The 14408-nt window shown below is 32.3% G+C and overlaps 2 protein-coding genes across 2 annotated transcripts in view; one reads left to right on the top strand and one right to left on the bottom strand.

The window, feature by feature from the left end:
• Window positions 1-9238, bottom strand: part of LOC133337442 (protein fuzzy homolog) — a 28404-nt gene extending 19166 nt beyond the window's left edge. Inside the window, exons 1-2 of the mRNA XM_061545666.1 lie at window positions 9161-9238; window positions 8533-9099 (exon numbers count right to left, since the gene is read on the bottom strand). Of these exons, the coding sequence (XP_061401650.1) occupies window positions 8533-9099; window positions 9161-9238 (645 nt within the window). The remainder of the gene's footprint in view (window positions 1-8532; window positions 9100-9160) is intronic.
• A 2344-nt stretch (window positions 9239-11582) lies between these two features.
• LOC133337443 (glutamyl-tRNA(Gln) amidotransferase subunit C, mitochondrial) lies at window positions 11583-12044 on the top strand. The gene is made up of 2 exons (XM_061545667.1): window positions 11583-11607; window positions 11701-12044. Exons 1-2 carry the CDS (start codon window positions 11583-11585, stop codon window positions 12042-12044), a joined length of 369 nt encoding a protein of 122 aa, XP_061401651.1.
• The last annotated feature ends 2364 nt before the right edge of the window (window positions 12045-14408 follow it).

The following is a 14408-nucleotide window of genomic DNA, read 5'->3' on the forward strand; positions in this document are numbered from 1 at the left end:
TGTTTTAGTGATAACATAAATGTGATCAACGAATCATTTGCCTCACCCTCGCAAAGTGACGATCTAATTAATTTTGATGATTTATTTATTTCGGATGATAGATTTTCCTTCCGATGCATTAATGAACATGATTTGTTGGAAGCTTTATGTAAGGTAAGATTTAGATCTATTGGTGTAGATGGAATTCCCATTAATTTTATTAAAGAAATTTATCACTTAGTTGCACCTTTGATTCTCAATTTGATTAACTCAATTTTAATGTTGTCTACTTTTCCAAGGATTTGGAATATCGCACGCGTTGTGCCTATTCCTGAATCCCGTACAGTTAATGTACCTGATGACCTTCGTCCCATTTCAATACTTCCTGCCTTGTCGAAAGTGACGGAGCACATAATACAAAAACAGATACTTGAGTATACATCTTCTAATTTATTTAAATCTCAGTATGCTTTTCGGCAGGGACATAGCACATCGTCTTTGCTCATACATCTTACGGATACAATCCGAAACAATATTAATACAAGCAGGACTAGTGTTTTGATGTCACTTGATTTATCTAAAGCTTTCAACTGCATTAGCCACAAGACTATCGTTGTTAAATTGAATAGACAATACAATTTTTCTATGTCTGCATGCAGACTTATTTATTCATACTTAGTTGGTAGATCTCAATTTGTGAGTTTAAATGGAGCTGAGTCCAATTTGATTGATTTGTTTTCTGGGGTTCCACAGGGCTCAGTCTTGGGTCCATTATTATTTATCCTTTACATTAATGATTTGCCTACTATATTTAATCCTCGGATTTGTGACACATTTATTTATGCCGATGATGTATTTTTGTTTTTTATGGATGTGGTAATAGTGTTGATATCTTAGAAAGTAATATAAATTCTAGCTTGGATCGGTTCCTACATTGGACTTCTTTAAATTCGTTGCATGTTAATACATCTAAGACGAAAGCTATGATCTTTAAACCGTCTAATCGTTCCAGTTTTGAGTTGGACCTCTTTGTGGGGTGTGAACGAGTTCAAATAGTTGAGAATTATAAGTATCTTGGTATAATATTGGATACTAAACTTAAATTCAAAACACACATTGATTCATTGGCTGGTAGAGTCTGGGGAACTCTACGCAGGATTAGGTCTACCAATATGTATTTCCCACCTAGTGTGAAAACTATTTTGTCTCATTCAGTATTAATGTCTCAAGTTACATACTGTATAGAAATTTTTTCCGGTACTTCTGCTGTTATAATTCAAAAACTCAAACAAATCGTAAACACAATAGTCAGGTTTGTTTATAACATTCGAGTGCGAGATCATATATCCTGCCAAGTTAAGAACTTCTTGGGTTGCTCATTTTATAACTTTTTAAAATATCGCAATTTGCTTCTATTCTACAATGTTATTAAAACTGGAAAACCTGTCCCCATATGCTCTTCATTTATTTTTTCAAGATCTACTAGAAATCCACAAATTTTTATACCTCGCATCGCTAGGTCTATATTTTCTAGAGCCTTTGTAGTTCCAGTTGCTCGAGTTTGGAACACTCTGCCTTATGAACTAAGAATATTTTCGTATTCAAATAATGAATTTCGTCTAAAATTAATGGTGCTTCTTGCCTGATCTATTTTGTTTTTAGTTATCATATCGCTTCTGCAAATTTGACCATTTTATTATCTAATTCGAATCTTATTTGTTTTATTTTTTCTTTATGATGAAGAACAAAAACGAATTTTGAGTGCATTGTATTTGTATTTTATTTTATATAAAATATATTATTTAGATTTAAGTATTCTCTGGTATGAATTAAGTACTGTGTAATATATTATTGGCCTCTAAGGCTTCCATATTACTGAATAAATAAATTGAATTGAAAAAAAAAATATGTCGAATCGATATCTCTTAGCGAATTAAAGAAAATCCCGAAACAAAATTAAAAAAAAAAAACTATAAAATGTATTTAAATATTTTACATTCTTATTAAACATTTCATATTTTCTTTTTGTTTTGTTTCTATTTTCAACAAAAGAAAAAAACAAAACTATATTGAAAAAAACTACATATTACAAAATTCAAAATACAATTGCGAAATTGTCCACATCCTGCATTCATGAGAAAACATTTTTCACACGGATCAGCATACACATAGATCGATTAGAAACAAGCATAAATAAAATTCATTACTAAAAACTACAGGTGTCAAAAGCAATTTTAAAAATTCTGTAACGATCGTCGCTGTTTGTTATTCCCACTAGAAAAAATGAAATGAAAACTATAAAATGTATTTAAATATTTCACATTCTAATTAAACATTTCATATTTTTTTTTTTTTGTTTTGTTTCTATTTTCAACAAAAGAAAAAAACAAAACTATATTGAAAAAAAAAACTACATATTACAAAATTCAACATACAATTGCGAAATTGTCCACATCCTGCATTCATGAGAAAACATTTTTCACACCGATCAGCATACACATAGATCGATTAGAAACAAGCATAAATAAAATTCATTAATAAAAACTACAGGTGTCACAAGCAACTTTAAAAATTCTGTAACGATCGTCGCTGTTTGTTATTCCCACTAGAAAAAATGAACATGATGTAATAACAAAATCCTAGTTGGAGGTAACATTACAGCCAGACATTCTCATTGGGGCCGTTCAATTGGTTTTATTTTCATCAGATATGTCGTATGTACCTTCAGATACTAGAATACAACTAATCTAATTTAGACTTATTTATCGCCAATATGTCTCAGAATATTCACGAAACAAGAATAAATAATGGCAAATCTTTTTATAACTATAATAAGGCAATAACTATAATAAACAATTGATTAAATTAAAATTATACACATAAGCGAATCAAAAAAGAACTTTTAGACCACAAGAACCGTTCATGGAATGAAATGTTATCTTCAATTAATAAAGCATCTAAGCCCTTGTGGGACTATATATGGGAGCTATATCTAAATCTGAACCGATTTCAACAAAACTTCGCGTACATCAACCTAAGTCAGACCTAAGTCAGTACTCTGTGCAAAATTTTGTCTCAATAGGACTAATATTGGAAGTTTTGACTAATATTTAAATTAAATTAAAAAAAAATAAATAGGGTTCGTCCTTGGGCCAAATAAGTGAATTGTGCCAAATATTTTCTATAAAATTCATGCTAAGAACCATTGCAAATAAATGTGGTGAATAAATAAAAATTGAGTGATTTAATTCTTAAACGTTATAGAATTTGAGCGACCAGGATTAAAAAATCATATCATCATACTGTTTTACTATGCATACACTTATTTTCAAATTTCACTTCATTACAGGGACCGAAAATAACAGTTATTTTTTAAAATGCGAACAAAAAAATCTTCATGTTAGAGACATGGGACGCCAATAGTGTCATATATCAATAGATTCGTATTGAGGAGCCCATTAAGGATATTGAGTGATCTTGAGAAAATACTCTCAGTTCCCATGTTAAGGATTATTTTTTAACGGAAAAAATAAACGTTGATTTTTAACTGTTAAAAATGATTTTTATTTTTTCCGTCAAAAATAAAAGTCTTTTTGGGATTTTTATTTTTTTCCGTCAGGAAATAAAACTCTTTTTGTGTAAATAAGTTTATACAACTTGTAATCAGTTATAAAATTACAATTTATAAATCTCTGTCCTTATTACAATAAGTGTACATATAAGTAATCAAGATCAAAGGTAAAAAATATTTGTTATACATTTTTAAAAAATAGTCTATTGTACCAAATCATGAATATAAATTAAAGAATCGTTCCCCTGACTATTAAGTCAAAGGTTATATAACTGGTACCAAGCTCTATATGTTTATTTACGTAAAAATACTTTTATTTTCTGACGGAAAAAATAAAAATCTCAAAAAGACTTTTATTTTTGACGGAAAAAATAAAAATCCCAAAAAGACTGTTATTTTTGACGGAAAAAATAAAAATCCTAAAAAGATTTTTATTTCTGACGGAAAAAATAAAAATCAATTTTAACAGTTATAAATCAACGTTTATTTTTTCCGTTAAAAAATAAATAATTAAAGTGGATTTTTTTAATTTAAGTCACATAATAAAAGTTATTTTTTACCTGATTTGATATAAGTTATAACCGTTACGATCCCTGCTTTATTAACGTGTTAAAAAATGTCCAATAACCCTGAGTGGACCAATATTGACCATTCTCCACCCATTAAAATCCAAAAAAAAAAAAAATACAGCAAAATTGGTTAAAAGACTTGTCCATAATTTCCAACATACTGAAATTTTTTTTATGCAATACCTAATGAGAACCCAAAATATCAAATAAAAGCCAATTCGGCTCAAAACGTGTTCAAAATATAGAAAATTTGGAGGTACCGTTATATGAGGGATATGCCTACACGTAGACTGATATAGCTCTGGCACTTCTGTGCAAATGTTTGGACAGCTAGATCAGTTTCTGCAGATGCTACAGTGATTACAACAGACTGATGGACATGGCTAGATCGTCTTACAATTTTACACTGAAGCCAACAATTTTTTTGTCTTTTGCTACTTTATGACTAAAATACACCATTTACAGACTTGTGCTCAACGACTGAATTTAAGAACACCATATTGGCAATATAGTTCTAATGTATGATTTTTCGATATTTCCACGGCATTCAACTAAGCTGACATTTTGAAGCCGAAATTTCCCTGTTTTCGGACGAACTAGTTGAAGCCCTAAACTTATTATACGTTCGTAGGACTCGTGATTTCACTTCGATTGATGTATATCTCAAGAACATTTTTATAAAAAACCTATTTATTGGGTTGAACCTCGCGTGATTTTAGTTTTTTTACGTGCTGTGTCTACTGAGACCAGCCGTGTTCAAATCCGCCCAATAAAACTGCGGTCAAAAGAACTTTGAAAGTAGAAATATTTTGAAGCCGAAATTTCCCTGTTTTCGGACGAGCTAGTTGAAGCCCTAAACTTATTATACGTTCGTAGGACTCGTGATTTCACTTCGATTGATGTATATCTCAAGAACATTTTTATAAAAAACCTATTTATTGGGTTGAACCTCGCGTGATTTTAGTTTTTTTACGTGCTGTGTCTACTGAGACCAGCCGTGTTCAAATCCGCCCAATAAAACTGCGGTCAAAAGAACTTTGAAAGTAGAAATATCTGCAAATACATAATTTTAACACTTTGTGTGAGAGGTACCAGAAGAAGAGGACCGATAGGATTGGTAAAAATATGGCGTTGTGCAAAGTTTGGATGAAATTGGCTATTGCGTTCGCTTCATATGAGATTTACAAGTTTTCGAAATATTGACCCTTTGTAGGGGAGAGTCCCATCTTTCCTTCGTTCCCCCACTGGCTACGTCGGTGTGCACTTTGTTCACAAAAATAAAAAATATTTTTTATAAACATAAAATGGACCAAGAAGTCTTTTGTATAATGAATAAAAAATAAATATAACCAGTAAGGAAAGTAGTAAAGTCGGACGGGGCCGACTATATGATACCCTTCACCACTATGGGTATATTAAACAGGACTATTATCATGAAATTGTATGAAATAAAATATGTTATATTTATCTAAATGTGAAACGACATAGATCTATCCATAAACATATCATTCGTTTGTTACAATGGAACAAAATATGTAAATCGACTTCAAACAAATATCAATAGGTCATCCGTTGGGCTAGGTCTGTAAAACCCAACTACGTTATTCTATATTCAATTTTGTACGTTGTGCAAAATTTGATGTCAATCTAACAAATATGAGGAGTTTGATGCACAATTTACGTATATATGGATGCTATATCCAAATATGAACAGATTTCAACGAAACTTGTCACAGGTTAGGTTTAACTAATTTCAGTACGTTTTATTCCTATCAGCCATATATTGGTTCCTTGGTGCGTCAATTACTCAAAATCAATATATAATATAAGGGAGCTATATCTAAATCTCAACCGATTTTCACTAAACTTGGCACACATCATTCTGGATTAAATTCAAAGCGCTATGCAACATAAGAACTTGGTACATTATTTAGATTAAATCGGACGAATATATATATATATATATATATCTAAATCTGAATCGATTTTCACGAAACTCAGCACTCGTCATTCCAGCATCAATTCAGAACGCTATGTCAAATTTTGTGCAAATCGAAAGAAACATGTGGTGCACCATTTACTTTAAATCGGACGAAAATATATATGGGAGCTATATCTAAGTCTTGACCGATTTTCACGAAACTTGGCACACATCATTCTGGATTAATTTCAAAACGCTATGCAACATAAGAACTTGGTACATTATTTAGATTAAATCGGACGAAAATATATATATCTAAATCTGAACCGATTTTCTCGAAACTTGGCACACATCATTCTAGGCTCAATTCAGTACGCTGTGCCAAATTTCGTGCAAATCGAAAGATATATAGGGATTTTGGTGCACCATGTACATGAAATCTGACGAAACTATTTATGGGAGCTATATCTTAATCTGGACCGATTTTCTCGAAACTTGGCACACATCATTCTAGGCCCAATTCAGTACGCTGTGCCAAATTTCGTGCAAATCGAAAGATATATAGGGATTTTGGAGCACCATTTACATGAAATCGGACGAAACTATATATGGGAGCTATATCTTAATCTGGACCGATTTTTCCCAATTTCAATAGGGTTCGTCCTTGGGCCAAACAAATGAGCTGTGCCAAATTTCATCCAATTCGGATCATAAATGCGACCTGTACTTTGCTCACAAAAATACATGGACAGACGGACGGACATGCATAAATCGACTTAAAAAGTGATTCTATGCATATTCTCAAAAGGAACCATGGGTCTATCTCGTTTCCTTTTGCCTGTTACAAACATATGCACAAAGACATAATACCCTGTACCACAGTGTGGTGAAGGGTATAAAAATGTTAAATGATTTGTTTGATAAATTCAAATATTGTTGTATAACTTAGAGAATGGACATTGAAAGAATGCAATATTCTTTGCCATTTGGGATGTTAACAATTAATTTTAATATTGTTTGTGATATAATTATACGCTAATTATGTCTGTAGATTGAATTAAAGTTTTAAGAGGGGTTACAATATCCTACTCCTCGACCCTATGACTAAATTCTCATATACGAAAATAAAGTGAATTGATTTATTATGGAGAAAAAATTAAAATTTTACACAACATCAGATGTTTAAGTGTTATATCAGGCAAGATAACAATTGAGCCGCAAATCAATACCGTAGTTGCCCATAGTCCACTACATGAAAAAAAGATACATCCACAATGAAGGAGATGTGGCATTTAGGAATAAGGTCTGCCTGATGGCCGTGCGGCCGTCAACTGCGAGGTCAGATGCCGTCTATCCTCGTCTCCCTGATCATGAAAATATATGACTTTCATGTGGTAAGTCCATACTTCGTGAGATATGAACCTCTGAAATTCCTAAGTTCCTCTGCTCACAAATTCGTCACTTATGGACTCATTTTAAACCAAAGTCCATACTTGGTACCGTATAGAAAACTATGATACGATACCATATTGTTTATTTTACAACACTGATATCCACTAATAAACCTAAAACATTTATTAAAATTCCATTTTTCGAAACTATTAAAAAAGTTTAGTCTTGCCCTCTGATGACGAAAATATATGATTTTTATGAAAGAAGTCCAACTTCCTGAGATATAGACTTCCGAATTTCCCACATTAGAGTAGTGCCATATATCAACGATTTTGCATAATGTATTCATAATAATTGGCCAAATAAGGCTTTGTGTACATGTAAGAGTTTAAATAAATAAATAAATAAATACGAGATTAGCACCCTGTCTCAACATAGGGTAAACGCACCTAATTCCGGCATGTACCAATAGTCGGCGTCTGTTTTATATAACTTCAAATTACTAAAAAATCCTATGACTAAAAATAAAAAATGCTTTGAATAATCTTCAATAACACTGCAACCTATATCTGTATAAAATTTATTCGAGCCAAGTACATTTGTTTAGTCAGAACTTGGCATTTTGTCAATGAGTTTCCTCAATACTAGCGATAATGCATGCTTCTTAAGAAAAAATTAGTGGACATGTCAATTTCAAAAGACTTGTACTTATAATATATTTTTACAAGGATCTTCTTCGTAATTGTAAAGAACTTTGGAATTTAAAATTATTAAAAAATATTTGTAATTATTATATTTTTATCGATTCGACCTAAGGAACAAAAATTTTTAAGGTGATCCAATAGTCGGCATATGGGTGAAGACATTGTTGAATCATAAAATGTTTAACCTCTGAAATGCCTTATTTAGACATGCCGAGAATTGGAATGCACTTGGAATAGTGAAACGTTTAAAAAGCGAAAATTCTTAAAGTGCCGACTATTGGTGCACTTACCCTATATAGGTCAAACGGTGCCACCAAGTGAGCTATGAAACCTTTTTAGCCTCATCATAGAAAAAATAAAATATATTTTTTATGAATATGTATGTATATATCTTACGTTTGGACTTTTCTTCGGCAAATACACTGCAACATCATTTTGCAATGAACAGGATGTTTGCAAGAGGAACATTAATAATTGCCTATCCACGATATTTAAATCCCACCAACCGTCTGTAGCCGCAGCAATTCGTTGACCCACAAGCAAGCAGCAAAATAAAGAACCACATTGAGAGCTGATGTCGCTGTTCAAACGCTGCAAAACATGTGTGTTATCAGTCGAAAGGAGGCAGCTGGAAAACCCAAGGAATTGACTTATGCTGGCTTCCAATATAGCATCTAATATGGGAATGTAGTTCTTAGATTCCTTTTTCAAGCGCTCGGTAAATGAAGGATAAGCCATTTCATCCTGACTGATAAATAAACTGAACGATCCATATACCATTTCAGGCAAAAGGTCGAGGACATAGTCATCAATTCCTACGGAGCAAATTATTATTGTAATAGAATTGTTAAAGTCCTTCCACAAATACTTCCAGTTCTCGGCGTACGTCTTGTGCAAATTAATACCCAGTGACTTGAAGAACATGTGAAATCCATTTAAGGAAGCCATCGTCGAGAATGGCAGCTATAAATTATAAATGCATACAAACAAAATACAAACTCATAGATATTATGCATTTAATTACATTTTCACAGTCCCCCTTTTTACGAGTCAATATCGGCAATCCACCATTTGTCGTTAAACATATAACATAAATAGACATAGTCACTATATTTATATTTTACATTACAAGATATTGAGTTTGTAACTAAACCACCTGTAAAGGCAGATTTAATAAGGTAGCTGTATTAACAATTGATCACAACAAACAGCTGTTGTAGTCAGTGTTGCCGTTTAAGAAAGTTTTTTTTCCGCCCAAAATTTCCCCTAAAAAGTACTCAAAATCAATCATTAATGCCCACAAATTCAAGAGTAGAAAAAGTATATCCTTCAATTCTTTAAAAAAATATGCCAATCGACATGCATAAAATTTCATGGAACTTATTTTTCAAACATTTTGAAATTGATTTATTAGTTCTAAATTAAAAAGGGTTGCCATTATTAATTTCTCAAATGAGACTACTTTCTGTAATTATGCCATGACCTTGACGTTATTTATAAAAAGTAAATGCATTTTTTCAAATGCGGAAAATTGTAGTCTTTTGCAGCATAAAGATGTTGGAAAAGTAATAATTTTTTTATTATATTTTACCTAATATTTATCCACTCAGCCTTAAGGAAGAAACACATAAGGGGACCTCAGATTTGGCATGGTAAGCCGGCTTTTTATCGTAAAATAATAAAACTTATATACTTTATAACGGCAAAATGCACCTCATGAAAATATTCGTTTTAAACCTCATCTGTCTTTGGGCCAAATGCGTTTCAGAAATTTTGGAGTCAATTTACAAAAGTTCGTCTGCATGGCAGATTTAGGGCAAGGTCCATCATCTGTCGTTCCTCCGCCAGAAACAGTCACAATTTAATGAAAAATACTTCACCTCGACATTAGAATGTAATTCCGTAGATCTGCACAAACTATATATATTCCATATGATACCCTACAGAAATACCGCTGAATTCAAATTTTCAATGACTTTTATTTTGTTTAGAAATATGTATTCTTTAGTAGTGCAAGGATAATTATGCAAGGAAGTCTCATGCAGTCATATGTTTCCAATTTTTTCATACATTTGTCTTTGACAGTATTCAGCTTTCAAAATTTAAATGAAAATATCATCCTTCGAAATGTACGCATATCATGTGTTCAGTGGCAAAAATTTCTAAATCATTTATATTTATAAATATTTAGAAGTTCCTTGCCTCTAAAACTTATAAAAATGGGTTTTAAAAAGTTTGGTTAAATCTTTATAGTAATGCTCAGCCGTAGAAAATATATTTAATTTATTGAAAATATCCCAATTGACATACATAAAATTTTATGGAATTTATTTTTCATTTTATTTAAATTTGATAGACGTTGTCAAGTATGTTGGTGGGAGAACATATGATGTTCATTCACCAGGACCGGAAAATTATTTTAAATTGATGAAATCAAGTAGAGGATTGTTGGGGTTGCCATCATTAATTTAGCAAAAAATTATTCCATGGGGTAACCCTTAAGACAAACAGATTCACAAATTCATTCAAAAAATGTTAATACATGTGTGGTCGAACAAGCTCTTGGAGAGATTTTCATTTATAATTCTGTTTTTTTATTTTTTGTTTAAAAATACAACATTTTTGACAGCTAAGTGTACCAACGGCTGTGCTGATGCTTTGCACACGAGCCTTCAATGTCATAAGTGGGCCGTAGACGATCATGCATGCATGACATCAAAATCGTATACGTGTGCATGAAGCTTCAGCGCACACGGTTCATGCATTCGTTTAAGATTTGATTTCGTGCTGTGCAGACAATGTCGACAACGGACGAAACAATTTTTTCGATTTTGTCCTTGTGCTTACAAAATAGAGTAAATGCTGAAAAAGGTCTGAGAACGACTGGCATACTTCCAACAACTCTATAACATTTTTTCGCAGTATCCGACATCTCTATACAGGCATTCCCTTTGAAAGAACATCACAAATGAGAATATGCTTGATGCCCCCAAAGCACACACGTCAACATCGAACGTCATGCATGCGAAAAATCAAAAATTTTTAATTTTGCTTCATGCATCGTAGGTGTGACACATACATACAAATTTTCACTAACACCACAAAATGCATGTCATGTCATGACCGTTTACGGGCCACTATATGTGCTGTCAGTTTTTCTGTACCAAGATCTATTAATAAGGTCACCCAGGTAGCAATCGAAATTGGAAAACAGATGTTTTTCCTCAAGTCTAATGTCAAAAATTTCGACTACGTTTTCATAATGGAAGTCAATTCACAATTATGCATTTTGACATCAAACTTGAGTGGCGCAGATAGCCACTAGCTGGTCTCCCTGGGTGACTTTATTTATAGCCCATGACCTAGTTCATTCGGTCTTTTAAGTGAATCGTGCATTTGAACTAGTTCGTTCGTGAACTGGACAACTCTACATTTTATAGTCCAGAATGAACTGCAATAAAATATTATTTCGTAATTATTGTAAATATATTGCTGGCCCTTTAAAAAAGGAACAACACAGAAGACTAGATTTCAGTAAATTAAAATATGCCAGCAAAATTCCAGAATGCTATCCAACAGATATACATGCGGTGAACAACGTACCAGTTGATTCAAGAACATTAAATTTGCTAGAAAGGCTTTCGTTAGTAAATTTGGAGGGACATGAAGCTGTTGAAGTGTTGCAAAAAAGCATAAATTTTGCAGAAAATATTGTCAAAATGAACACTGAATGCGTCGAGCCACTATATAGGGTTTTATATGAAGACCCTCTGCGTTTGCGTTCGGATCAAGTAACTGAAGGCAATTGTCGTCAAAGTGTATTACAAAACGCTAAAGTAACTGACGAGGACTATTTCATAGCACCACCCGGCAATATCCCACTATCCCAAGGAAACGTGCGTACCTAAGGAATTTTTTGACCGGACAAAAACATCAAAATAAATGAATTTGCTTAACAAAAACTAATACACAAAATACATAACTGATATATCTGCAGAAATATGTTTCCTCTTTTCAAATTTGAAGGCAGTGGGAATATACAGTAGCGTGCAAATTAATAGCAGTTCAGTACTGCTTTTTAATATATGCGCTATATTTCTTAAAATAATGTTAAAAGTTGATTTCTTTTATACATTTTTTAAATCGCTATTATGTTGCATATTTTATGCCATTGATTTTTAAAGAATGAAAATAATCTGAAAATTTTTTCCGATATTTTTTGTTTGCTTTTCTCTTATGTTCGCTTGCATAATAATAGCAGTGGAGTAAAGAAACGTGTAAAATCGCATTAATATTAAAATTTTTAGTTTATTTTTGTGATCAGAAAATTTTTGGCTTATAATCATTTTTAAAAAAGTCCAAATACGTGCGCTTTTTGTTAAAAAGTTTTGGAAAAATGGGCCGCGGAAAACATTGACCAAAAGAAAAACGAGAACTCACTCAAAAATTGGTTTCTGAAGGAAAAACTTACAAATTTATACAAGATGTGGTTGGCTGATCTCTAATGCTCTCCCAAACCAAAAAAGCGTAGGGGAAATAGAAAAATCTCTCAATTTGATGAAAAAAGAATCTTAAGAAGAGTCCGAGATGAACCCAAATCATCTGTTACGAAATTGAAACAAAAATTTAACCTTGAGTTCAATCAGGAGGCTCTTGCTGCATCACAATTTGTATGCTAGATCTCCCAGGAAATTACCTCTACATACCTTCAAAAGATAAAAATTTACAAAAGTGCACCTAGATTGGCCTATGTTTACGTGGCGTATCATTTTATGGTCTGACGAGACCAAAGTGGTTTATAATTTAATGTAAAGAGAACAAAGAACTAATAAATAAGTGAACAAAAAATTTTTAAATTCTTTTGTTTGTAAATCAAGAACATTAAAATTGTATGTTCAATATAATAACTGCTATTATAATGCACGCTACTGTGCATTAAAAAAAACTTGTAAAAACGGCGCGATTTTTGGAACAAGTCTAGTTTAAGGCACCGTCCGATTTTTTACCACATGTCGTACTTGGGCCCGGATACAATGGTATATGGTAAGTGTACCAATCGTCGGCACTTTAAGGTTTTACGTTTTTACGGGTGCATTTTTCAATTATATTGTATTAACGTTCTTTTGATTCCAAAATATGTTTACTTTCTGATGGCATAAACGAATTTTGAATTATTTTGTATTAACATTGAACAAATTTACAATTAGGTAAGATAGGGATTTTTTGTCCAATTGTCGGCCCTAATTTTCTATTGTTCCAATAGTCGGCATGTCGTATGGTAATTAAATTAAAATTGTATATTCAATTCAATTTATTTCATAAACAAGAACCTAGCCCAAAGGGTCATGAGCGATTCCAAAAACTTCTTTACATGGACTACTCCAAAAGCTTAAAATTAACAGTATATCACTTAATTATATCATAACCAACAATACATGAACTACTCCAAAGGTTTAAAATTAATTAAGGATTAATTATTAATCAATTCATAATTTCAAATTAAAACATATGAAAAATAAAAATATATGAAACTAAGCATAGGATAAATCATCTATAAATATTTAACAAAATATATACATTAAAATCCATGAACATCTGCATATTGAAGTAACTTTTTCTTGTAACATTTTAACGAAACACTGAATATTTTGAGAACCTGTGGCAAACTATTGAACACCCGAGCTACCCTTACATGGAAAGACTTCTCCAACAATGGGTTCAAACGAGGCACTTGGATTTGAGTATTTCTCACAGACCTACTGAACGAAAAAAGTTCAACTACTGAGGAAGGAGTTTGGGTTTTGTAAACCTTATAGAAAAAAAGCATACATCTGATTTTAAGGAAATCATCAAACGAAGTACCAAGAAACTCTTTGACATAAGGAGAAACATGATCACGCAACATAAGTACAAACACATAACGCATTACTCTGTGGAATAAAAGCCGAAGTTTGCGCAAGACAAAACCACAGCTGCCACCAAAAATCTCAACACAATACATAAAGTGAGGCATAATCAGCGCATGTACTACCTGTATCCTAATATTTTTCGGCAGGGCAACGACCAAACAGTATAACTTTCGTAAAATAAAGTTTACCTTGGACACTAACGAAGTAACATGCACATCAAACACCAAACCACTATCAAGCAACAATCCAAGACACTTCATGGAGCTTACAACATCTATAGGGGAACTATAGGTGGAAACATTTATTGAATCCGCTCGCATGTTGCCAAAATACATAACATTGGTTTTCTCGACATTTATTGAG

The sequence above is a fragment of the Musca vetustissima genome, unplaced genomic scaffold, assembly GCF_032173495.1.
Source record: "Musca vetustissima isolate MV318-11 ecotype Yass unplaced genomic scaffold, APGP_CSIRO_Mvet_v1 utg4837, whole genome shotgun sequence".
Taxonomy (NCBI): Eukaryota; Metazoa; Arthropoda; class Insecta; order Diptera; family Muscidae; genus Musca; species Musca vetustissima.

Bases quoted from the DNA above. Each gene is read 5' to 3' on its own strand.
- LOC133337443 (XM_061545667.1), top strand. From the start codon at position 11,583: ATGAACTGCAATAAAATATTATTTC. The intron at 11,608-11,700 runs GTAATTATTGTA...GCAAAATTCCAG, and splicing joins CTGCAATAAAATATTATTTC to AATGCTATCCAACAGATATA.